Source organism: Heterodontus francisci, chromosome 28, assembly GCF_036365525.1.
Source record: "Heterodontus francisci isolate sHetFra1 chromosome 28, sHetFra1.hap1, whole genome shotgun sequence".
NCBI lineage: Eukaryota > Metazoa > Chordata > Chondrichthyes > Heterodontiformes > Heterodontidae > Heterodontus > Heterodontus francisci.
In genome coordinates, this window is record NC_090398.1 from 1,832,259 (window position 1) to 1,858,156 (window position 25,898).

The 25,898-nt window shown below is 56.3% G+C and overlaps 1 protein-coding gene across 1 annotated transcript; it reads left to right on the plus strand.

Moving 5' to 3' along the window:
• Positions 1-2,439: 2,439 nt before the first annotated feature.
• Positions 2,440-25,898, plus strand: LOC137385074 (glutathione S-transferase P-like). The gene is made up of 7 exons (XM_068059816.1): positions 2,440-2,585; positions 3,634-3,669; positions 3,861-3,967; positions 5,098-5,185; positions 5,691-5,794; positions 23,476-23,583; positions 25,536-25,898. Coding segments are annotated over exons 1-7 (633 nt in total). The 5' UTR covers positions 2,440-2,584; the 3' UTR covers positions 25,725-25,898.

Consider the following 25,898-nt stretch of genomic DNA (forward strand, 5'->3'; position numbering starts at 1 on the left):
ACTACATGAAAGGCGCTATATAAATGCAAGTCATTTTCTTGTTCGTGATAATACGGACAGGGGGCTCAATAGGATAGAATTAGAATTAGAATATTACAGCGCAGTACAGGCCCTTCGGCCCTCGATGTTCAGAAAATCAAATGTAGAATTCATTTTGCCTTTGAAATACCAAAGATAGTTGATTATAGGCCCCCTAACACTAGTTGTAGTGTAGGGCAGTGTATAAATCAGGAAATTAGCAGTGCATGTAAGAAGGGTAATACAGTAATCCTGGGTACTTTAATCTTCAGACAAGCTGGGTAAACCACATTTGCAGTAATACTGTGGAGGGCGAGCACATTGAAAGTATACAAGATAATTTTTCAGATCAGTATCTCTGGGAACAAACTAGATTACAGTCTATTTTAGGTCTAGCATTGTGCAATGAAAAAGGGTTAACTAATAACCTTGGAGGCGAGTAGTCTCCAGGGAAGAGTGATCATAATATGGCAGCATATCATGTTGAGTTTGAGATGATTCAGTTAAGTCAGAAACTAGGGTCTTCAATCTGAGGCAAACAGCACAGGTATGAGGGCTGAGGTGTTTATGGTAGTTTGGGAAAAAACACATTTAAAGATATGATGGGTGATAAGCCATGGCTAGCATTTAATGAATTAATTCCCCTTTTGCGTCAGTCTGTGTATATATTATGAGGTGGAATGCATCACAAGCTGGTGTCGACTTTATAATGGTGATAGCCAATGCATTGCAGAACCTCAACACCAGTAATTTTGCATCACTGTCTGTCAGGAGTGCAGAATAGAGCACAAAAAAACACAGCAAAATCTAGAGAAACAATGGGGAGAGCAGGAAGATTTCTAAAAGACACTCCACAAGGTGAGTTCAAACTTTCTTTGATTGAGACACAGAGCAGAAGCTAGATACACACACACACACACACACTGTCAGGGTAATGTAGAGGGAGCTCTACACTGTATCTAACTCGTACTGTAACTGTCCTGGGAGCACTCGACGCTGACACTGGGTATAAAGTGGGGGGGACACACTGTCAGGGTAATGTAGAGGGAGCTCTACACTGTATCTAACCCGTGCTGTACCTGTCCTGGGAGCACTCGATCCTGACACTGGGTAAAAAGTGCGGGGGACACACTGTCAGGGTAATGTAGAGGGAGCTCTACACTGTATCTAACCCGTGCTGTACCTGTCCTGGGAGCACTCGATGCTGACACTGGGTATAGAGTGGGGGGGACACACTGTCAGAGTAATGTAGAGGGAGCTCTACACTGTATCTAACCCGTGCTGTACCTGTCCTGGGAGCACTCGATGCTGACACTGGGTATAAAGTGGGGGGGGACAAACTGTCAGGGTAATGTAGAGGGAGCTCTACACTGTATCTAACCAGTACTGTACCCGTCCTGGGAGCACTCGATGCTGGCACTGGGTATAAAGTGGGGGGGACACACTGTCAGGGGAATGTAGAGGGAGCTCTACACTGTATCTAACCCGTGCTGTACCTGTCCTGGGAGCACTCGATGCTGACACTGGGTATAAAGTGGGGGGGGACAAACTGTCAGGGTAATGTAGAGGGAGCTCTACACTGTTTCTAACCCGTACTGTACCTGTCCTGGGAGCACTCGATGCTGACACTGGGTATAAAGTGGGGGGGACACACTGTCAGGGTAATGTAGAGGGAGCTCTACACTGTATCTAACCCGTGCTGTACCTGTCCTGGGAGCACTCGATGCTGACACTGGGTATAAAGTGGGGGGGGACAGTGTCAGGGTAATGTAGAGGGAGCTCTACACTGTATCTAACCCGTGCTGTACCTGTCCTGGGAGCACTCGATGCTGACACTGGGTATAAAGTGGGGGGGGACAGTGTCAGGGTAATGTAGAGGAAAACTCCATCACCTCATGCTTCTGAATTTTCTCTTACAGATCACCCAGTTGAAAATTGCCAGCAATCCATTTACCAAGTGATTCAGGAATGGAGATCCAGATGATTGGTCGGTCGATATTGATACGATTATATTAATAGCAGAGCATTAATAGGAGGTTATTAATTTGGAGGTTATTAATAGGGACTTTCTCTTCCATTAGTTTTCCTGGGAGATGGCTGAATATTGCCCTGGTGTAGTGGGAAGGAGTACAGTTTGAAAGTTAACACTACAGACTCACAGCAGTTGGGGGATATTTCTAAAGAATGGGTTATATAAACAAAGTGATTGATGAAAACGCTACATCATCAGGGTGCGCCGCGGTGCGCACACGGTCTCAGGCCCTCTGCGCAGGCAGAGATTCCAATTGTGCACATGGATTGTGCTAATTCATGGCTTGTTCCTTAGCAACTGCCCCTCCTCCGCTCCTCAAAGTGAGGAATTCTGCACTTGTGCCAATTCTGGCCTGACTGCCAGGTTGTCAAACCGCTTTGCCGGGGGCAAAGGGTGCAATCTCTGTCTCTCTCTCCTCTGACACGCTTGGCCACATTTGCACAGTTGGAAGAAAGCGTTTGCCTGCAAAGAACCTTCCGGAATTCTGTCGCCGGTCTTTTCTGTCTTTGCTTCACTTTTGAGTTTTTGTCAATCAGTAAGTTTGAGCTGAATACGATCTGGTTTGTTTTGTGTTTGAGTGAGTGACGAACAGGATTTCAAACTTTGCAAATTCTTTTGCAAGACTTTCTCGGCCTTGTTGATCGAAGTTTAAAAAAGTTTCATTCAGTGTTCTCTTACCCCATTCCCTCACCCTCTCTCTCTGTCTGCCCCTCGCTATCTTTCCTACCCTCTCTCTATTCCTTCCCCCTCCTTCCCCCTCTTTTCCCCTCCTTCCCTCTCTCTCTTCCCCTCCCTCTTCTCCCCTTCTTCCCTCTCTCTCTTCCCCCTCCCTCTTCTCTCCTTCTTCCCTGTCTCTCTTCCCCCCTCCCTCTACCCCCCCCGCCTCTTCCCTCCCCCTCTTTCTATCCTCCCCCCCTCCCCCTCTCCCTCCACCTCTCTCTTTCTACCCCTCTCTGTCTCTCCTTTCTCTCTCTACATCCTCCCTTTCTACCACTCCTTCCCTCTCTGTTCCCCCATGTCTGTATCCTCCCTCCCTCTCCGTTTCACCTCTCTATCTCTCCTTTCCCCCCTCTCTACTCCTTCCTCCCTCTCTACCCCTCCTTCCCTCTCTATCCTGCCTCTCTCTATCTCTCCTTTACCTTCTCTCTACTCCTTCCTCCCTCTCCACCCCTCTTTCCCTCTCTCTCTGTCTCTCCTTTCCCCTCTCTACCCCTCCTTCCCTCTCTCTCTTCACCCTCTCCCCATCCTCCCTCTTTCCCTCCCTTCCCCCTATTTCTCCTTTCCCCTCTCTCACTCTCTCCCACCCTCTCAACTTCTCCCTCTCCCCCTCACTCCCTCCCTCTCTCCCCCTCTGCTGCTCCCTTCCCTTCTGCTCTCTTCCCCTTCCCGTCACACTCTGCCTCTCTCAATCTTCCCCCTCTCAACCCTCTCTCTGCCCCCTCACTCTCTCTGCCTCCCTCAATCTTCCCCGCACCCCCCTTCTCTCTCTTCCCCCATTCTCTTCCTCTTTTTTCCTCAGGAGAGATGGAGAGGAAAGGTGTTGAACCGATTTTAACCCTTGGTTTCCCCTTTTTATCTTCCAGTGTCGAATTACACCATCACCTACTTCCGGGTCCGAGGTAAGGTCCCATTTAGCCTCACGGATTTGAGTGGATGGGGTTTGGCGTAGAGTGGGGGCAGCGATGAGGGAGTGGGGTGGGTTGCGTGGGTTGGGTTTGAGGGGAGGGGCGGGTTCTCTGAGCTCTGATTGACTGATGGACCATGTGTTTGTGTTTCACCCTTGCCCCACTCCCTCCCGCCTGCCCATCAGGCCGTTGCTCGGCGATGAGAATGCTGTTGGCCGATCAAAGCCAGACCTGGAAAGAGGAGGAGATAACAATGGAGCAATGGACAGACGGAGCCTTAAAGAAATCATGTGTGAGTGGGGACGCGGAGCAGCGGAGTTATTGCGTTTCAGGATCTAATTGTGCACCGGCAAATCCGCACCCCGCCACCCCCACCTTCACGCTGCACACACACAGCAGGAAAGGCCCAGGCTCCAATCCCCGGCCTAGTGCTAAGTTGGCCAATCTCAATCCCGGTCTGGTACTGAGCTCCATCCCCAGACCCCACCCCTGTCACAGCTCATCCGCTGCTGAAACCCTCATCCCTGCCTCGGTCACCTCCAGACTTGAGTATTCCAACACTCTCCTGGCTGCTCTCCCACATTCTACCCTCCGTAAACTTCAGATCATCCGAAACTCTGCTGCCCCCCCTGCCCCGTGTCCGAACTCACAGCGAGTCCCGTTCATCCCTCACCCCCTGTGCTCACTGACCCACACTGACTCCCACTCTGGCCCATATAGTACTACCTATCTCTGTAACCTCCTCCATGACCTACACCCCTCCCTATCTCTGTAACCTCCTCCATCCCCTACAACCCTCCCTATCTCTGTAACCTCCTCCAGTCCCTACAACCCTCCCTATCTCTGTAACCTCCTCCAGCCCCTACAACCCTCCCTATCTCTGTAACCTCCTCCAGTCCCTACAACCCTCCCTATCTCTGTAACCTCCTCCAGCCCCTACAACCCTCCGAGATCTCTGCGCTCCTCCAATTCCGGCCTCTTGAGCATCCCCCGATTTTAATTGCTCCACCATCCCCGGCCGTGCCTTCAGCTGCCTGGGCCCTAAGCTCTGGAATTCCCTCCCTAAACCTCTCCGCCTCTCTCTCTCTCCTCCTTTAAGATGCTCCTTAAAACCTCCCTCTTTGACCCAGCTTTTGGTCACCTCTCCCGAATATCTCCTTATGCGGCTTGGTGTCAGATGTTTTTCATAATGCTCCTGTGAAGTGCTTTGGGACGTTTTATTTAAAGGTGCTATTTAAACACTTGTTGTTGTTGTTGTTGTTGTAAGGCCATCATCCCTCTCAGGACAGTCAATGATCTCCCAACAACAAATCCGACAAAGAATAGGGCCCGAAACTGGTGGTTGCAAATGGTGGGTGTAAAACGTCCCAATTCTTTAGCCAAAAACACATTTAACCAACACCACCAACACCTTCCTTTCAGCTTTTCGGCCAACTGCCCAAATTCCAAGATGGCGACTTCGTGCTGTACCAATCCAACGCCATCCTCCGTTACCTGGGCCGCAAACACAGTAAGTATGTGGAAAAATCTGCGCACTTCATGAACCTAATCTACAGGCCTAGAATATAACCCTGGATCAATATACAGACTAATATATAGCCTGAGGCCTACCCTACGGGCTGAACCCTGAGGCCTACCCAACGGGTTGAAGCCTGAGACCTACCATACTGGCTGAAGTCTGTGGCCAATCCGACTGGCGACAGCCTGCGGCCTACTGTTCCAGACTGGCAGAAGCCTGACACCCATCCAGCTGGCTGAAGGCCAAGGCCGACTGATCCCAACTGGTTGACATCTACGGCCTGTTCAACGGCCTGAAGCCTGTGGCCTACTGTTTCAGCTTGGGTGAAGCCTGTGGCCTACTATTCATGACTGGCTGGAGTCTGGGGCCTACGGGACTGGCTGAACCCTGCAGTCTACATGTCGGGCTGCGGCTTGAGGCCGACTGCTGGTCTCTGTTGTTCAATTCAATTCTCCCATCAGTGAGGCACCCATTTTGGCATTTTTGTTTGTTCAAGACTTGTACGGGAAGGACGTTAAAGAGGCCTCGCTGATCGACATGGTGAACGATGGAGTTGAGGATCTACGTCTAAAATACATAATGTTCATCTACAGAGAATACGTGAGTTGTACTTAGCAACAAAAGTTCCAAGGGAATCTTTCTCTCAAGCTGGGTGGTGGCTGGAATATAAAGGAGTTGACGTTACATTATAGTTTATATAACATTCCAAGTAACGATGTTCTGTTCAGGACACCACATATCAAGAAGGATATACTGTCTGAGCTTGGGGTTGGAAGTACAGATTCAAGGACTTAAAGGGTTAAATGATGAGGCCGGGTGACAGACGAAGCTTGTATTCCCTCGCCTTTAGAAGACAAAGGGATGATCTAATCGAGGCGTTGAAGATGATTAAAGGAATTGATAGGTTCGATAGAGAGAGACTAATTCCGGAAGTGCGGGGGACGGTGGGGGAGTGCGGAACAGGGGGGCAGAACGTAAAAAGGAGAGCCAGGCTGTTCAGGGGTGATGTCAGGAAGGACCTCTTAACACAACACAAGGGGGAGTGGAATCTGGAACTGCAGCACTCCCTCAGTACTGACCCTCCGACAGTGCAGCACTCCCTCAGTACTGACCCTCCGACAGTGCAGCACTCCCTCAGTACTGACCCTCCGACAGTGCAGCACTCCCTCAGTACTGACCCTCTGACAGTGCGGCACTCCCTCAGTACTGACCCTCCGACAGTGCAGCACTCCCTCAGTACCGACCCTCCGACATGCAGCACTCCCTCAGTACTGACCCTCCGACAGTGCAGCACTCCCTCAGTACTGACCCTCCGACATGCAGCACTCCCTCAGTACTGTCCCTCCGACAGTGCAGCACTCCCTCAGTACTGACCCTCCGACATGCAGCACTCCCTCAGTACTGACTCTCTGACATGCAGCACTCCCTCAGTACTGACCCTCCGACATGCAGCACTCCCTCAGTACTGACCCTCCGACATGCAGCACTCCCTCAGTACTGACCCTCCGACATGCAGCACTCCCTCAGTACTGACTCTCTGACAGTGCAGCACTCCCTCAGTACTGACACTCCAACAGTGCAGCACTCCCTCAGTACTGACTCTCTGACAGTGCAGCACTCCCTCAGTACTGACCCTCCGACAGTGCAGCACTCCCTCAGTACTGACCCTCCGACAGTGCAGCACTCCTTCAGTACTGACCCTCCCACAGTGCAGCACTCCCTCAGTACTGACTCTCTGACAGTGCAGCACTCCCTCAGTACTGACCCTCCGACAGTGAAGCACTCCCTCAGTACTGACCCTCCGACCTTGCAGCACTCCTTCAGTACTGACCCTCCGACAGTGCAGCACTCCCTCAGTACTGACACTCTGACAGTGCAGCACTCCCTCAGTACTGACCCTCCGACAGTGCAGCACTCCCTCAGTACTGACCCTCCGACAGTGCAGCACTCCCTCAGTACTGATCCCCGGACAGTGCAGCACTCCCTCAGTACTGACCCTCCGACAGTGCAGCACTCCCTCAGTACTGACCCTCCGACAGTGCAGCACTCTCTCAGTACTGACCCTCCGACAGTGCAGCACTCCCTCAGTACTGACCCTCCGACAGTGCAGCACTCCCTCAGTACTGACCCTCCGACAGTGCAGCACTCCCTCAGTACTGACCCTCCGACAGTGCAGCGCTCCCTCAGTACTGACCCTCCGACAGTGCAGCACTCCCTCAGTACTGACCCTCCGACAGTGCAACACTCCCTCAGTACTGACCCTCCGACAGTGCAGCACTCCCCCAGTACTGACCCTCCGACAGTGCAGCACTCCCTCAGTACTGACCCTCCGACAGTGCAGCACTCCCTCAGTACTGACCCACCGACAGTGCAGCACTCCCCCAGTACTGACCCTCCGACAGTGCAGCACTCCCTTAGTACTGACCCTCCGACAGTGCAGCACTCCCTCAGTGCTGACCCTCCGACAGTGCAGCACTCCCTCAGTACTGACCCTCCGACAGTGCAGCACTCCCCCAGTACTGACCATCTGACAGTGCAGCACTCCCTCAGTACTGACCCTCCAACAGTGCTGCACTCCCTCAGTACTGACCCTCCGACAGTGCAGCGCTCCCTCAATACTGACCCTCTGACAGTGCAGCACTCCCTCAGTACTGACCCTCCGACAGTTCTGCACTCCCTCAGTACTGACCCTCCGACAGTGCAGCGCTCCCTCAGTACTGACCCTCCGACAGTGCTGCACTCCCTCAGTATTGACCATCTGACAGTGCAGCACTCCCTCAGTACTGACCCTCCGACAGTGCTGCACTCCCTCAGTACTGACCATCTGACAGAGCAGCACTCCCTCAGTACTGACCCTCCGACAGTGCTGCACACCCTCAGTACTGGCCCTCCGACAGTGCAGCGCTCCCTCAATACTGACCCTCTGACAGTGCAGCACTCCCTCAGTACTGACCCTCTGACAGTGCAGCACTCCCTCAGTACTGACCCTCCGACAGTGCAGCGCTCCCTCATACTGAACCTCCGACAGTGCAGCACTCCCTCAGTACTGACCCTCCGACAGTGCAGCACTCCCTCAGTACTGACCCTCCGACAGTGCAGCACTGCCTCAGGACTGACCCTCCGACAGTGCAGCACTCCCTCAGTACTGACCCTTCGACAGTGCAGCGCTCCCTCAGTACTGACCCTCTGTCAGTGCAGCACTCCCTCAGTACTGACCCTCTGACAGTGCAGCACTCCCTCAGTACTGACTCTCTGACAGTGCAGCACTCCCTCTGTACTGACCCTCCGACAGTGCAGCACTCCCTCAGTACTGACCCTCTGACAGTGCAGCACTCCCTCAGTACTGACCCTCTGACAGTGCAGCACTCCCTCAGTACTGACCCTCCGACAGTGCAGCACACCCTCAGTACTGACCCTCCGACAGTGCAGCACTCCCTCAGTACTGACCCTCCGACAGTGCAGCACTCCCTCAGTACTGACCCTCCGACAGTTCTGCACTCCCTCAGTACTGACCCTCCGACAGTGCAGCGCTCCCTCAGTACTGACCCTCCGACAGTGCTGCACTCCCTCAGTATTGGCCATCTGACAGTGCAGCACTCCCTCAGTACTGACCCTCCGACAGTGCTGCACTCCCTCAGTACTGACCATCTGACAGTGCAGCACTCCCTCAGTACTGACCCTCCGACAGTGCAGCGCTCCCTCAGTACTGACCTACCGACAGTGCAGCACTCCCTCAGTACTGACCCTCCGACAGTGCAGCACTCCCTCAGTACTGACCCACCGACAGTGCAGCACTCCCCCAGTACTGACCCTCCGACAGTGCAGCACTCCCTCAGTACTGACCATCTGACAGTGCAGCACTCCCTTAGTACTGACCCTCCGACAGTGCAGCACTCCCTCAGTACTGACCCTCCGACAGTGCAGCACTCCCTCAGTACTGACCCTCCGACAGTGCAGCAATCCCCCAGTACTGACCATCTGACAGTGCAGCACTCCCTCAGTACTGACCCTCCAACAGTGCTGCACTCCCTCAGTACTGACCCTCCGACAGTGCAGCGCTCCCTCAATACTGACCCTCTGACAGTGCAGCACTCCCTCAGTACTGACCCTCCGACAGTTCTGCACTCCCTCAGTACTGACCCTCCGACAGTGCAGCGCTCCCTCAGTACTGACCCTCCGACAGTGCTGCACTCCCTCAGTATTGACCATCTGACAGTGCAGCACTCCCTCAGTACTGACCCTCCGACAGTGCTGCACTCCCTCAGTACTGACCATCTGACAGTGCAGCACTCCCTCAGTACTGACCCTCCGACAGTGCTGCACACCCTCAGTACTGGCCCTCCGACAGTGCAGCGCTCCCTCAATACTGACCCTCTGACAGTGCAGCACTCCCTCAGTACTGACCCTCTGACAGTGCAGCACTCCCTCAGTACTGACCCTCCGACAGTGCAGCGCTCCCTCATACTGAACCTCCGACAGTGCAGCACTCCCTCAGTACTGACCCTCCGACAGTGCAGCACTCCCTCAGTACTGACCCTCCGACAGTGCAGCACTCCCTCAGTACTGACCCTCCGACAGTGCAGCACTCCCTCAGTACTGACCCACCGACAGTGCAGCACTCCCCCAGTACTGACCCTCCGACAGTGCAGCACTCCCTCAGTACTGACCATCTGACAGTGCAGCACTCCCTTAGTACTGACCCTCCGACAGTGCAGCACTCCCTCAGTACTGACCCTCCGACAGTGCAGCACTCCCTCAGTACTGACCCTCCGACAGTGCAGCAATCCCCCAGTACTGACCATCTGACAGTGCAGCACTCCCTCAGTACTGACCCTCCAACAGTGCTGCACTCCCTCAGTACTGACCCTCCGACAGTGCAGCGCTCCCTCAATACTGACCCTCTGACAGTGCAGCACTCCCTCAGTACTGACCCTCCGACAGTTCTGCACTCCCTCAGTACTGACCCTCCGACAGTGCAGCGCTCCCTCAGTACTGACCCTCCGACAGTGCTGCACTCCCTCAGTATTGACCATCTGACAGTGCAGCACTCCCTCAGTACTGACCCTCCGACAGTGCTGCACTCCCTCAGTACTGACCATCTGACAGTGCAGCACTCCCTCAGTACTGACCCTCCGACAGTGCTGCACACCCTCAGTACTGGCCCTCCGACAGTGCAGCGCTCCCTCAATACTGACCCTCTGACAGTGCAGCACTCCCTCAGTACTGACCCTCTGACAGTGCAGCACTCCCTCAGTACTGACCCTCCGACAGTGCAGCGCTCCCTCATACTGAACCTCCGACAGTGCAGCACTCCCTCAGTACTGACCCTCCGACAGTGCAGCACTCCCTCAGTACTGACCCTCCGACAGTGCAGCACTGCCTCAGTACTGACCCTCCGACAGTGCAGCACTCCCTCAGTACTGACCCTTCGACAGTGCAGCGCTCCCTCAGTACTGACCCTCTGACAGTGCAGCACTCCCTCAGTACTGACCCTCTGACAGTGCAGCACTCCCTCAGTACTGACTCTCTGACAGTGCAGCACTCCCTCTGTACTGACCCTCCGACAGTGCAGCACTCCCTCAGTACTGACCCTCTGACAGTGCAGCACTCCCTCAGTACTGACCCTCTGACAGTGCAGCACTCCCTCAGTACTGACCCTCCGACAGTGCAGCACACCCTCAGTACTGACCCTCCGACAGTGCAGCACTCCCTCAGTACTGACCCTCCGACAGTGCAGCACTCCCTCAGTACTGACCCTCCGACAGTTCTGCACTCCCTCAGTACTGACCCTCCGACAGTGCAGCGCTCCCTCAGTACTGACCCTCCGACAGTGCTGCACTCCCTCAGTATTGGCCATCTGACAGTGCAGCACTCCCTCAGTACTGACCCTCCGACAGTGCTGCACTCCCTCAGTACTGACCATCTGACAGTGCAGCACTCCCTCAGTACTGACCCTCCGACAGTGCAGCACTCCCCCAGTACTGACCCTCCGACAGTGCAGCACTCCCTCAGTACTGACCCTCCGACAGTGCAGCACTCCCTCAGTACTGACCCACCGACAGTGCAGCACTCCCCCAGTACTGACCCTCCGACAGTGCTGCACTCCCTCAGTACTGACCATCTGACAGTGCAGCACTCCCTCAGTACAGACCCTCCGACAGTGCTGCACACCCTCAGTACTGGCCCTCCGACAGTGCAGCGCTCCCTCAATACTGACCCTCTGACAGTGCAGCACTCCCTCAGTACTGACCCTCTGACAGTGCAGCACTCCCTCAGTACTGACCCTCCGACAGTGCAGCACTCCCTCATACTGAACCTCCGACAGTGCAGCACTCCCTCAGTACTGACACTCTGACAGTGCAGCACTCCCTCAGTACTGACCCTCCGACAGTGCAGCACGCCCTCAGTACTGACCCTCCGACAGTGCAGCACTGCCTCAGTACTGACCCTCCGACAGTGCAGCACTCCCTCAGTACTGACCCTTCGACAGTGCAGCGCTCCCTCAGTACTGACCCTCTGACAGTGCAGCACTCCCTCAGTACTGACCCTCTGACAGTGCAGCACTCCCTCAGTACTGACTCTCTGACAGTGCAGCACTCCCTCTGTACTGACCCTCCGACAGTGCAGCACTCCCTCAGTACTGACCCTCTGACAGTGCAGCACTCCCTCAGTACTGACCCTCTGACAGTGCAGCACTCCCTCAGTACTGACCCTCCGACAGTGCAGCACACCCTCAGTACTGACCCTCCGACAGTGCAGCACTCCCTCAGTACTGACCCTCCGACAGTGCAGCACTCCCTCAGTACTGACCATCCGACAGTGCAGTGCTCCCTCAGTACTAACCCTGACACAGTGCAGCACTCCCTCAGTACTGACTCTCCGACAGTGCAGCACTCTCTCAGTACTGACTCTCTGACAGTGCAGCACTCCCTCAGTACTGACCCTCCGACAGTGGAGCACTCCCTCAGTACTGACCCTCCGACATGCAGCACTCCCTCAGTACTGACCCTCCGACATGCAGCACTCCCTCAGTACTGACACTCTGACAGTGCAGCACTCCCTCAGTACTGACACTCCAACAGTGCAGCACTCCCTCAGTACTGACCCTCCGACAGTGCAGCACTCCCTCAGTACTGACCCTCCGACAGTGCAGCACTCCCTCAGTACTGATCCCCGGACAGTGCAGCACTCCCTCAGTACTGACCCTCCGACAGTGCAGCACTCCCTCAGTACTGACCCTCCGACAGTGCAGCACTCTCTCAGTACTGACCCTCCGACAGTGCAGCACTCCCTCAGTACTGACCCTCCGACAGTGCAGCACTCCCTCAGTACTGACCCTCCGACAGTGCAGCACTCCCTCAGTACTGACCCTCCGACAGTGCAGCGCTCCCTCAGTACTGACCCTCCGACAGTGCAGCACTCCCTCAGTACTGACCCTCCGACAGTGCAACACTCCCTCAGTACTGACCCTCCGACAGTGCAGCACTCCCCCAGTACTGACCCTCCGACAGTGCAGCACTCCCTCAGTACTGACCCTCCGACAGTGCAGCACTCCCTCAGTACTGACCCACCGACAGTGCAGCACTCCCCCAGTACTGACCCTCCGACAGTGCAGCACTCCCTTAGTACTGACCCTCCGACAGTGCAGCACTCCCTCAGTGCTGACCCTCCGACAGTGCAGCACTCCCTCAGTACTGACCCTCCGACAGTGCAGCACTCCCCCAGTACTGACCATCTGACAGTGCAGCACTCCCTCAGTACTGACCCTCCAACAGTGCTGCACTCCCTCAGTACTGACCCTCCGACAGTGCAGCGCTCCCTCAATACTGACCCTCTGACAGTGCAGCACTCCCTCAGTACTGACCCTCCGACAGTTCTGCACTCCCTCAGTACTGACCCTCCGACAGTGCAGCGCTCCCTCAGTACTGACCCTCCGACAGTGCTGCACTCCCTCAGTATTGACCATCTGACAGTGCAGCACTCCCTCAGTACTGACCCTCCGACAGTGCTGCACTCCCTCAGTACTGACCATCTGACAGAGCAGCACTCCCTCAGTACTGACCCTCCGACAGTGCTGCACACCCTCAGTACTGGCCCTCCGACAGTGCAGCGCTCCCTCAATACTGACCCTCTGACAGTGCAGCACTCCCTCAGTACTGACCCTCTGACAGTGCAGCACTCCCTCAGTACTGACCCTCCGACAGTGCAGCGCTCCCTCATACTGAACCTCCGACAGTGCAGCACTCCCTCAGTACTGACCCTCCGACAGTGCAGCACTCCCTCAGTACTGACCCTCCGACAGTGCAGCACTGCCTCAGGACTGACCCTCCGACAGTGCAGCACTCCCTCAGTACTGACCCTTCGACAGTGCAGCGCTCCCTCAGTACTGACCCTCTGACAGTGCAGCACTCCCTCAGTACTGACCCTCTGACAGTGCAGCACTCCCTCAGTACTGACTCTCTGACAGTGCAGCACTCCCTCTGTACTGACCCTCCGACAGTGCAGCACTCCCTCAGTACTGACCCTCTGACAGTGCAGCACTCCCTCAGTACTGACCCTCTGACAGTGCAGCACTCCCTCAGTACTGACCCTCCGACAGTGCAGCACACCCTCAGTACTGACCCTCCGACAGTGCAGCACTCCCTCAGTACTGACCCTCCGACAGTGCAGCACTCCCTCAGTACTGACCCTCCGACAGTTCTGCACTCCCTCAGTACTGACCCTCCGACAGTGCAGCGCTCCCTCAGTACTGACCCTCCGACAGTGCTGCACTCCCTCAGTATTGGCCATCTGACAGTGCAGCACTCCCTCAGTACTGAACCTCCGACAGTGCTGCACTCCCTCAGTACTGACCATCTGACAGTGCAGCACTCCCTCAGTACTGACCCTCCGACAGTGCAGCGCTCCCTCAGTACTGACCTACCGACAGTGCAGCACTCCCTCAGTACTGACCCTCCGACAGTGCAGCACTCCCTCAGTACTGACCCACCGACAGTGCAGCACTCCCCCAGTACTGACCCTCCGACAGTGCAGCACTCCCTCAGTACTGACCATCTGACAGTGCAGCACTCCCTTAGTACTGACCCTCCGACAGTGCAGCACTCCCTCAGTACTGACCCTCCGACAGTGCAGCACTCCCTCAGTACTGACCCTCCGACAGTGCAGCAATCCCCCAGTACTGACCATCTGACAGTGCAGCACTCCCTCAGTACTGACCCTCCAACAGTGCTGCACTCCCTCAGTACTGACCCTCCGACAGTGCAGCGCTCCCTCAATACTGACCCTCTGACAGTGCAGCACTCCCTCAGTACTGACCCTCCGACAGTTCTGCACTCCCTCAGTACTGACCCTCCGACAGTGCAGCGCTCCCTCAGTACTGACCCTCCGACAGTGCTGCACTCCCTCAGTATTGACCATCTGACAGTGCAGCACTCCCTCAGTACTGACCCTCCGACAGTGCTGCACTCCCTCAGTACTGACCATCTGACAGTGCAGCACTCCCTCAGTACTGACCCTCCGACAGTGCTGCACACCCTCAGTACTGGCCCTCCGACAGTGCAGCGCTCCCTCAATACTGACCCTCTGACAGTGCAGCACTCCCTCAGTACTGACCCTCTGACAGTGCAGCACTCCCTCAGTACTGACCCTCCGACAGTGCAGCGCTCCCTCATACTGAACCTCCGACAGTGCAGCACTCCCTCAGTACTGACCCTCCGACAGTGCAGCACTCCCTCAGTACTGACCCTCCGACAGTGCAGCACTCCCTCAGTACTGACCCTCCGACAGTGCAGCACTCCCTCAGTACTGACCCACCGACAGTGCAGCACTCCCCCAGTACTGACCCTCCGACAGTGCAGCACTCCCTCAGTACTGACCATCTGACAGTGCAGCACTCCCTTAGTACTGACCCTCCGACAGTGCAGCACTCCCTCAGTACTGACCCTCCGACAGTGCAGCACTCCCTCAGTACTGACCATCCGACAGTGCAGCAATCCCCCAGTACTGACCATCTGACAGTGCAGCACTCCCTCAGTACTGACCCTCCAACAGTGCTGCACTCCCTCAGTACTGACCCTCCGACAGTGCAGCGCTCCCTCAATACTGACCCTCTGACAGTGCAGCACTCCCTCAGTACTGACCCTCCGACAGTTCTGCACTCCCTCAGTACTGACCCTCCGACAGTGCAGCGCTCCCTCAGTACTGACCCTCCGACAGTGCTGCACTCCCTCAGTATTGACCATCTGACAGTGCAGCACTCCCTCAGTACTGACCCTCCGACAGTGCTGCACTCCCTCAGTACTGACCATCTGACAGTGCAGCACTCCCTCAGTACTGACCCTCCGACAGTGCTGCACACCCTCAGTACTGGCCCTCCGACAGTGCAGCGCTCCCTCAATACTGACCCTCTGACAGTGCAGCACTCCCTCAGTACTGACCCTCTGACAGTGCAGCACTCCCTCAGTACTGACCCTCCGACAGTGCAGCGCTCCCTCATACTGAACCTCCGACAGTGCAGCACTCCCTCAGTACTGACCCTCCGACAGTGCAGCACTCCCTCAGTACTGACCCTCCGACAGTGCAGCACTGCCTCAGTACTGACCCTCCGACAGTGCAGCGCTCCCTCAGTACTGACCCTCTGACAGTGCAGCACTCCCTCAGTACTGACCCTCTGACAGTGCAGCACTCCCTCAGTACTGACTCTCTGACAGTGCAGCACTCCCTCTGTACTGACCCTCCGACAGTGCAGCACTCCCTCAGTACTGACCCTCTGACAGTGCAGCACTCCCTCAGTACTGACCCTCTGACAGTGCAGCACTCCCTCAGTACTGACCCTCCGACAGTGCAGCACACCCTCAGTACTGACCCTCCGACAGTGCAGCACTCCCTCAGTACTGACCCTCCGACAGTGCAGCACTCCTTCAGTACTGACCCTCCGACAGTTCTGCACTCCCTCAGTACTGACCCTCCGACAGTGCAGCGCTCCCTCAGTACTGACCCTCCGACAGTGCTGCACTCCCTCAGTATTGGCCATCTGACAGTGCAGCACTCCCTCAGTACTGACCCTCCGACAGTGCTGCACTCCCTCAGTACTGACCATCTGACAGTGCAGCACTCCCTCAGTACTGACCCTCCGACAGTGCAGCACTCCCCCAGTACTGACCCTCCGACAGTGCAGCACTCCCTCAGTACTGACCCTCCGACAGTGCAGCACTCCCTCAGTACTGACCCACCGACAGTGCAGCACTCCCCCAGTACTGACCCTCCGACAGTGCTGCACTCCCTCAGTACTGACCATCTGACAGTGCAGCACTCCCTCAGTACTGACCCTCCGACAGTGCTGCACACCCTCAGTACTGGCCCTCCGACAGTGCAGCGCTCCCTCAATACTGACCCTCTGACAGTGCAGCACTCCCTCAGTACTGACCCTCTGACAGTGCAGCACTCCCTCAGTACTGACCCTCCGACAGTGCAGCACTCCCTCATACTGAACCTCCGACAGTGCAGCACTCCCTCAGTACTGACACTCTGACAGTGCAGCACTCCCTCAGTACTGACCCTCCGACAGTGCAGCACGCCCTCAGTACTGACCCTCCGACAGTGCAGCACTGCCTCAGTACTGACCCTCCGACAGTGCAGCACTCCCTCAGTACTGACCCTTCGACAGTGCAGCGCTCCCTCAGTACTGACCCTCTGACAGTGCAGCACTCCCTCAGTACTGACCCTCTGACAGTGCCGCACTCCCTCAGTACTGACTCTCTGACAGTGCAGCACTCCCTCTGTACTGACCCTCCGACAGTGCAGCACTCCCTCAGTACTGACCCTCTGACAGTGCAGCACTCCCTCAGTACTGACCCTCTGACAGTGCAGCACTCCCTCAGTACTGACCCTCCGACAGTGCAGCACACCCTCAGTACTGACCCTCCGACAGTGCAGCACTCCCTCAGTACTGACCCTCCGACAGTGCAGCACTCCCTCAGTACTGACCATCCGACAGTGCAGTGCTCCCTCAGTACTAACCCTGACACAGTGCAGCACTCCCTCAGTACTGACTCTCCGACAGTGCAGCACTCTCTCAGTACTGACTCTCTGACAGTGCAGCACTCCCTCAGTACTGACCCTCCGACAGTGGAGCACTCCCTCAGTACTGACCCTCCGACATGCAGCACTCCCTCAGTACTGACCCTCCGACATGCAGCACTCCCTCAGTACTGACACTCTGACAGTGCAGCACTCCCTCAGTACTGACACTCCAACAGTGCAGCACTCCCTCAGTACTGACTCTCTGACAGTGCAGCACTCCCTCAGTACTGACCCTCCGACAGTGCAGCACTCCCTCAGTACTGACCCTCCGACAGTGCAGCACTCCTTCAGTACTGACCCTCCCACAGTGCAGCACTCCCTCAGTACTGACTCTCTGACAGTGCAGCACTCCGTCAGTACTGACCCTCCGACAGTGAAGCACTCCCTCAGTACTGACCCTCCGACCTTGCAGCACTCCTTCAGTACTGACCCTCCGACAGTGCAGCACTCCCTCAGTACTGACACTCTGACAGTGCAGCACTCCCTCAGTACTGACCCTCCGACAGTGCAGCACTCCCTCAGTACTGACCCTCCGACAGTGCAGCACTCCCTCAGTACTGATCCCCGGACAGTGCAGCACTCCCTCAGTACTGACCCTCCGACAGTGCAGCACTCCCTCAGTACTGACCCTCCGACAGTGCAGCATTCTCTCAGTACTGACCCTCCGACAGTGCAGCACTCCCTCAGTACTGACCCTCCGACAGTGCAGCACTCCCTCAGTACTGACCCTCCGACAGTGCAGCACTCCCTCAGTACTGACCCTCCGACAGTGCAGCGCTCCCTCAGTACTGACCCTCCGACAGTGCAGCACTCACTCAGTACTGACCCTCCGACAGTGCAACACTCCCTCAGTACTGACCCTCCGACAGTGCAGCACTCCCCCAGTACTGACCCTCCGACAGTGCAGCACTCCCTCAGTACTGACCCTCCGACAGTGCAGCACTCCCTCAGTACTGACCCACCGACAGTGCAGCACTCCCCCAGTACTGACCCTCCGACAGTGCAGCACTCCCTCAGTACTGACCATCTGACATTGCAGCACTCCCTTAGTACTGACCCTCCGACAGTGCAGCACTCCCTCAGTGCTGACCCTCCGACAGTGCAGCACTCCCTCAGTACTGACCCTCCGACAGTGCAGCACTCCCTCAGTACTGACCCTCCGACAGTGCAGCACTCCCCCAGTACTGACCATCTGACAGTGCAGCACTCCCTCAGTACTGACCCTCCAACAGTGCTGCACTCCCTCAGTACTGACCCTCCGACAGTGCAGCGCTCCCTCAATACTGACCCTCTGACAGTGCAGCACTCCCTCAGTACTGACCCTCCGACAGTTCTGCACTCCCTCAGTACTGACCCTCCGACAGTGCAGCGCTCCCTCAGTACTGACCCTCCGACAGTGCTGCACTCCCTCAGTATTGACCATCTGACAGTGCAGCACTCCCTCAGTACTGACCCTCCGACAGTGCTGCACTCCCTCAGTACTGACCATCTGACAGTGCAGCACTCCCTCAGTACTGACCCTCCGACAGTGCTGCACACCCTCAGTACTGGCCCTCCGACAGTGCAGCGCTCCCTCAATACTGACCCTTTGACAGTGCAGCACTCCCTCAGTACTGACCCTCTGACAGTGCAGCACTCCCTCAGTACTGACCCTCCGACAGTGCAGCGCTCCCTCATACTGAACCTCCGACAGTGCAGCACTCCCTCAGTACTGACCCTCCGACAGTGCAGCACTCCCTCAGTACTGACCCTCCGACAGTGCAGCACTCCCTCAGTACTGACCCTCCGACAGTGCAGCACTCCCTCAGTACTGACCCTTCGACAGTGCAGCGCTCCCTCAGTACTGACCCTCTGACAGTGCAGCACTCCCTCAGTACTGACCCTCTGACAGTGCAGCACTCCCTCAGTACTGACTCTCTGACAGTGCAGCACTCCCTCTGTACTGACCCTCCGACAGTGCAGCACTCCCTCAGTACTGACCCTCTGACAGTGCAGCACTCCCTCAGTACTGACCCTCTGACAGTGCAGCACTCCCTCAGTACTGACCCTCCGACAGTGCAGCACACCCTCAGTACTGACCCTCCGACAGTGCAGCACTCCCTCAGTACTGACCCTCCGACAGTGCAGCACTCCCTCAGTACTGACCCTCCGACAGTTCTGCACTCCCTCAGTACTGACCCTCCGACAGTGCAGCGCTCCCTCAGTACTGACCCTCCGACAGTGCTGCACTCCCTCAGTATTGGCCATCTGACAGTGCAGCACTCCCTCAGTACTGACCCTCCGACAGTGCTGCACTCCCTCAGTACTGACCATCTGACAGTGCAGCACTCCCTCAGTACTGACCCTCCGACAGTGCAGCACTCCCTCAGTACTGACCCTCCGACAGTGCAGCACTCCCTCAGTACTGACCCTCCGACAGTGCAGCACTCCCTCAGTACTGACCCACCGACAGTGCAGCACTCCCCCAGTACTGACCCTCCGACAGTGCAGCACTCCCTCAGTACTGACCATCTGACAGTGCAGCACTCCCTTAGTACTGACCCTCCGACAGTGCAGCACTCCCTCAGTACTGACCCTCCGACAGTGCAGCACTCCCCCAGTACTGACCATCTGACAGTGCAGCACTCCCTCAGTACTGACCCTCCAACAGTGCTCCACTCCCTCAGTACTGACCCTCCGACAGTGCAGCGCTCCCTCAATACTGACCCTCTGACAGTGCAGCACTCCCTCAGTACTGACCCTCCGACAGTTCTGCACTCCCTCAGTACTGACCCTCCGACAGTGCAGCGCTCCCTCAGTACTGACCCTCCGACAGTGCTGCACTCCCTCAGTATTGACCATCTGACAGTGCAGCACTCCCTCAGTACTGACCCTCCGACAGTGCTGCACTCCCTCAGTACTGACCATCTGACAGTGCAGCACTCCCTCAGTACTGACCCTCCGACAGTGCTGCACACCCTCAGTACTGGCCCTCCGACAGTGCAGCGCTCCCTCAATACTGACCCTCTGACAGTGCAGCACTCCCTCAGTACTGACCCTCTGACAGTGCAGCACTCCCTCAGTACTGACCCTCCGACAGTGCAGCGCTCCCTCATACTGAACCTCCGACAGTGCAGCACTCCCTCAGTACTGACCCTCCGAGAGTGCAGCACTCCCTCAGTACTGACCCTCCGACAGTGCAGCACTGCCTCAGGACTGACCCTCCGACAGTGCAGCACTCCCTCAGTACTGACCCTTCGACAGTGCAGCGCTCCCTCAGTACTGACCCTCTGACAGTGCAGCACTCCCTCAGTACTGACCCTCTGACAGTGCAGCACTCCCTCAGTACTGACTCTCTGACAGTGCAGCACTCCCTCTGTACTGACCCTCCGACAGTGCAGCACTCCCTCAGTACTGACCCTCTGACAGTGCAGCACTCCCTCAGTACTGACCCTCTGACAGTGCAGCACTCCCTCAGTACTGACCCTCCGACAGTGCAGCACTCCCTCAGTACTGACCCTCCGACAGTGCAGCACTCCCTCAGTACTGACCCTCCGACAGTGCAGCACTCCCTCAGTACTGACCCACCGACAGTGCAGCACTCCCCCAGTACTGACCCTCCGACAGTGCTGCACTCCCTCAGTACTGACCATCTGACAGTGCAGCACTCCCTCAGTACTGACCCTCCGACAGTGCTGCACACCCTCAGTACTGGCCCTCCGACAGTGCAGCGCTCCCTCAATACTGACCCTCTGACAGTGCAGCACTCCCTCAGTACTGACCCTCCGACAGTGCAGCACTCCCTCATACTGAACCTCCGACAGTGCAGCACTCCCTCAGTACTGACACTCTGACAGTGCAGCACTCCCTCAGTACTGACCCTCCGACAGTGCAGCACTCCCTCAGTACTGACCCTCCGACAGTGCAGCACTGCCTCAGTACTGACCCTCCGACAGTGCAGCACTCCCTCAGTACTGACCCTTCGACAGTGCAGCGCTCCCTCAGTACTGACCCTCTGACAGTGCAGCACTCCCTCAGTACTGACCCTCTGACAGTGCAGCACTCCCTCAGCACTGACTCTCTGACAGTGCAGCACTCCCTCTGTACTGACCCTCCGACAGTGCAGCACTCCCTCAGTACTGACCCTCTGACAGTGCAGCACTCCCTCAGTACTGACCCTCTGACAGTGCAGCACTCCCTCAGTACTGACCCTCCGACAGTGCAGCACACCCTCAGTACTGACCCTCCGACAGTGCAGCACTCCCTCAGTACTGACCCTCCAACAGTGCTGCACTCCCTCAGTACTGACCCTCCGACAGTGCAGCGCTCCCTCAATACTGACCCTCTGACAGTGCAGCACTCCCTCAGTACTGACCCTCCGACAGTTCTGCACTCCCTCAGTACTGACCCTCCGACAGTGCAGCGCTCCCTCAGTACTGACCCTCCGACAGTGCTGCACTCCCTCAGTATTGACCATCTGACAGTGCAGCACTCCCTCAGTACTGACCCTCCGACAGTGCTACACTCCCTCAGTACTGACCATCTGACAGTGCAGCACTCCCTCAGTACTGACCCTCCGACAGTGCTGCACACCCTCAGTACTGGCCCTCCGACAGTGCAGCGCTCCCTCAATACTGACCCTCTGACAGTGCAGCACTCCCTCAGTACTGACCCTCTGACAGTGCAGCACTCCCTCAGTACTGACCCTCCGACAGTGCAGCGCTCCCTCATACTGAACCTCCGACAGTGCAGCACTCCCTCAGTACTGACCCTCCGACAGTGCAGCACTCCCTCAGTACTGACCCTCCGACAGTGCAGCACTGCCTCAGGACTGACCCTCCGACAGTGCAGCACTCCCTCAGTACTGACCCTTCGACAGTGCAGCGCTCCCTCAGTACTGACCCTCTGACAGTGCAGCACTCCCTCAGTACTGACCCTCTGACAGTGCAGCACTCCCTCAGTACTGACTCTCTGACAGTGCAGCACTCCCTCTGTACTGACCCTCCGACAGTGCAGCACTCCCTCAGTACTGACCCTCTGACAGTGCAGCACTCCCTCAGTACTGACCCTCTGACAGTGCAGCACTCCCTCAGTACTGACCCTCCGACAGTGCAGCACACCCTCAGTACTGACCCTCCGACAGTGCAGCACTCCCTCAGTACTGACCCTCCGACAGTGCAGCACTCCCTCAGTACTGACCCTCCGACAGTTCTGCACTCCCTCAGTACTGACCCTCCGACAGTGCAGCGCTCCCTCAGTACTGACCCTCCGACAGTGCTGCACTCCCTCAGTATTGGCCATCTGACAGTGCAGCACTCCCTCAGTACTGACCCTCCGACAGTGCTGCACTCCCTCAGTACTGACCATCTGACAGTGCAGCACTCCCTCAGTACTGACCCTCCGACAGTGCAGCACTCCCCCAGTACTGACCCTCCGACAGTGCAGCACTCCCTCAGTACTGACCCTCCGACAGTGCAGCACTCCCTCAGTACTGACCCACCGACAGTGCAGCACTCCCCCAGTACTGACCCTCCGACAGTGCAGCACTCCCCCAGTACTGACCCTCCGACAGTGCAGCACTCCCTCAGTACTGACCCTCCGACAGTGCAGCACTCCCTCAGTACTGACCCACCGACAGTGCAGCACTCCCCCAGTACTGACCCTTCGACAGTGCAGCACTCCCTCAGTACTGACCCTCCGACAGTGCAGCACTGCCTCAGTACTGACCCTCCGACAGTGCAGCACTCCCTCAGTACTGACCCTTCGACAGTGCAGCGCTCCCTCAGTACTGACCCTCTGACAGTGCAGCACTCCCTCAGTACTGACCCTCTGACAGTGCAGCACTCCCTCAGTACTGACCCTCCGACAGTGCAGCACACCCTCAGTACTGACCCTCCGACAGTGCAGCACTCCCTCAGTACTGACCCTCCGACAGTGCAGCACTCCCTCAGTACTGACCATCCGACAGTGCAGCACTCCCTCAGTACTGACCCTCCGACAGTGCAGCACTCCCTCAGTACTGACCATCCGACAGTGCAGTGCTCCCTCAGTACTAACCCTGACACAGTGCAGCACTCCCTCAGTACTGACTCTCCGACAGTGCAGCACTCTCTCAGTACTGACTCTCTGACAGTGCAGCACTCCCTCAGTACTGACCCTCCGACTGTGCAGCACTCCCTCAGGACTGACCCTCTGACCTTCATCTTTTCAATTTCTCACAGGATACTGGGAGGGAAGCTTTCATCAAAAGCATCCCAGCAGAACTGAAACCCTTCGAAGATCTCCTGGCAAAAAATAATGGCGGGAAGGACTTCCTCGTGGGAAATAAGGTCGGATGCACAATCTTAACTCTATCTAACCCCGTACTGTATCTGTCTGGGGAGCAATCAATGCTGACACTGGGTATAAAGTGGGGGGGGGACACACTGTCAGAGTAATGTCGCGGGAGCTCTACACTGTATCTAACCCGTACTGTACCTGTCCTGGGAGCACTCGATGCTGACACTGGGTCTAAAGTGGAGGACACACTGTCAGGGTAATGTAGAAGGAGCTCTACACTGTATCTAACCCGTACTGTACCTGTCCTGGGAGCACTCGATGCTGATACTGGGTATAAAGTGGAGGGGACACACTGTCAGAGTAATGTCGAGGGAGCTCTACACTGTATCTAACCCGTACTGTACCTGTCCTGGGAGCACTCGATACTGACACTGGGTATAAAGTGCGAGGACACACTGTCAGGGTAATGTAGAGGGAGCTCTACACTGTATCTAACCCGTACTGTACCTGTCCTGGGAGCACTCGATGCTGACACTGGGTATAAAGTGGAGGGGACACTGTCAGGGTAATGTAGAGGGAGCTCTACACTGTATCTAACCCGTACTGTACCTGTCCTGGGAGCACTCGATACTGACACTGGGTATAAAGTGCGAGGACACACTGTCAGGGTAATGTAGAGGGAGCTCTACACTGTATCTAACCCGTACTGTACCTGTCCTGGGAGCACTCGATACTGACACTGGGTATAAAGTGGGGGGGACACACTGTCAGGGTAATGTAGAGGGAGCTCTACACTGTATCTAACCCGTGCTGGACCTGTCCTGGGAGCACTCGATGCTGACACTGGGTATAAAGTGGGGGGGAAACACTGTCAGGGTAATGTAGAGGGAGCTCTACACTGTATCTAACCCGTGCTGGACCTGTCCTGGGAGCACTCGATGCTGAAACTGGTTATAAAGTGGGGGGGACACACTGCAGGGTAATGTCGAGGGAGCTCTACACTGTATCTAACCCGTACTGTACCTGTCCTGGGAGCACTCGATACTGACACTGGGTATAAAGTGCGAGGACACACTGTCAGGGTAATGTAGAGGGAGCTCTACACTGTATCTAACCCGTACTGTACCTGTCCTGGGAGCACTCGATACTGACACTGGGTATAAAGTGGGGGGGACACACTGTCAGGGTAATGTAGAGGGAGCTCTACACTGTATCTAACCCGTGCTGGACCTGTCCTGGGAGCACTCGATGCTGAAACTGGTTATAAAGTGGGGGGGACACACTGCAGGGTAATGTCGAGGGAGCTCTACACTGTATCTAACCCGTACTGTACCTGTCCTGGGAGCACTCGATGCTGACACTGGGTATAAAGTGGGGGACACACTGTCAGGGTAATGTGGAGGGAGCTCTACACTGTATCTAACCCGTACTGTACCTGTCCTGGGAGCACTCGATACTGACACTGGGTATAAAGTGGGGGGGACACACTGTCAGGGTAATGTAGAGGGAGCTCTACACTGTATCTAACCCGTGCTGGACCTGTCCTGGGAGCACTCGATGCTGAAACTGGTTATAAAGTGGGGGGGACACACTGCAGGGTAATGTCGAGGGAGCTCTACACTGTATCTAACCCGTACTGTACCTGTCCTGGGAGCACTCGATGCTGACACTGGGTATAAAGTGGGGGACACACTGTCAGGGTAATGCAGAGGGAGCTCCACACTGTATCTAACCCCATACTGTACCTGTCCTGGGAGCACTCGATACTGACACTGGGTATAAAGTGGGGGGGACACACTGTCAGGGTAATGTAGAGGGAGCTCCACACTGTATCTAACCCCATACTGTACCTGTCCTGGGAGCACTCGATGCTGACACTGGGTATAAAGTGAGGGGGACACAATGTCAGGGTAATGTAAAGGGAGCTCTGCAGTGTATCTAACACTGTGCACTGTGAGTGCTCTATACCGACTCTCACTCACTTTCCTCTCTCTCTCTGTAGATCTCTTATGCTGATTATAATCTGGTCGATATGCTTTCTAACCTTGAGGTGCTGTCTCCGGGTTGCCTGAAGGGCACTCCCCTGCTCAAGGCCTACGTGGATCGCATCATCTCTAGGCCTAAACTCAAGGCCTACCTGGAATCTGATGCCCACAAGAAGGTCCCCATCAATGGCAACGGCAAGCAGTGAACACGGGGATGAGTGGGCGGGAGTGGAGAGGCCATGGCAGAGACAGGGCACGTAGAGCTAGGCCCAGATAGGCCTCAGGACCTTTCACTCCCTCCGTACCACACTGCGCAAGCATGGCTTCGCGATGGTTGTCACGGTTACTCGGGTTTGAAATAAAGCAGCCCCTTCTGTAAA

What these genes read in the sequence shown, in the direction of transcription:
- LOC137385074 (XM_068059816.1), top strand. An exon ending in CACCTACTTCCGGGTCCGAG is followed by an intron (nt 3,670 to 3,860) that starts GTAAGGTCCCAT and finishes CCTGCCCATCAG; the next exon opens with GCCGTTGCTCGGCGATGAGA. An exon ending in TTACCTGGGCCGCAAACACA is followed by an intron (nt 5,186 to 5,690) that starts GTAAGTATGTGG and finishes TGTTTGTTCAAG; the next exon opens with ACTTGTACGGGAAGGACGTT.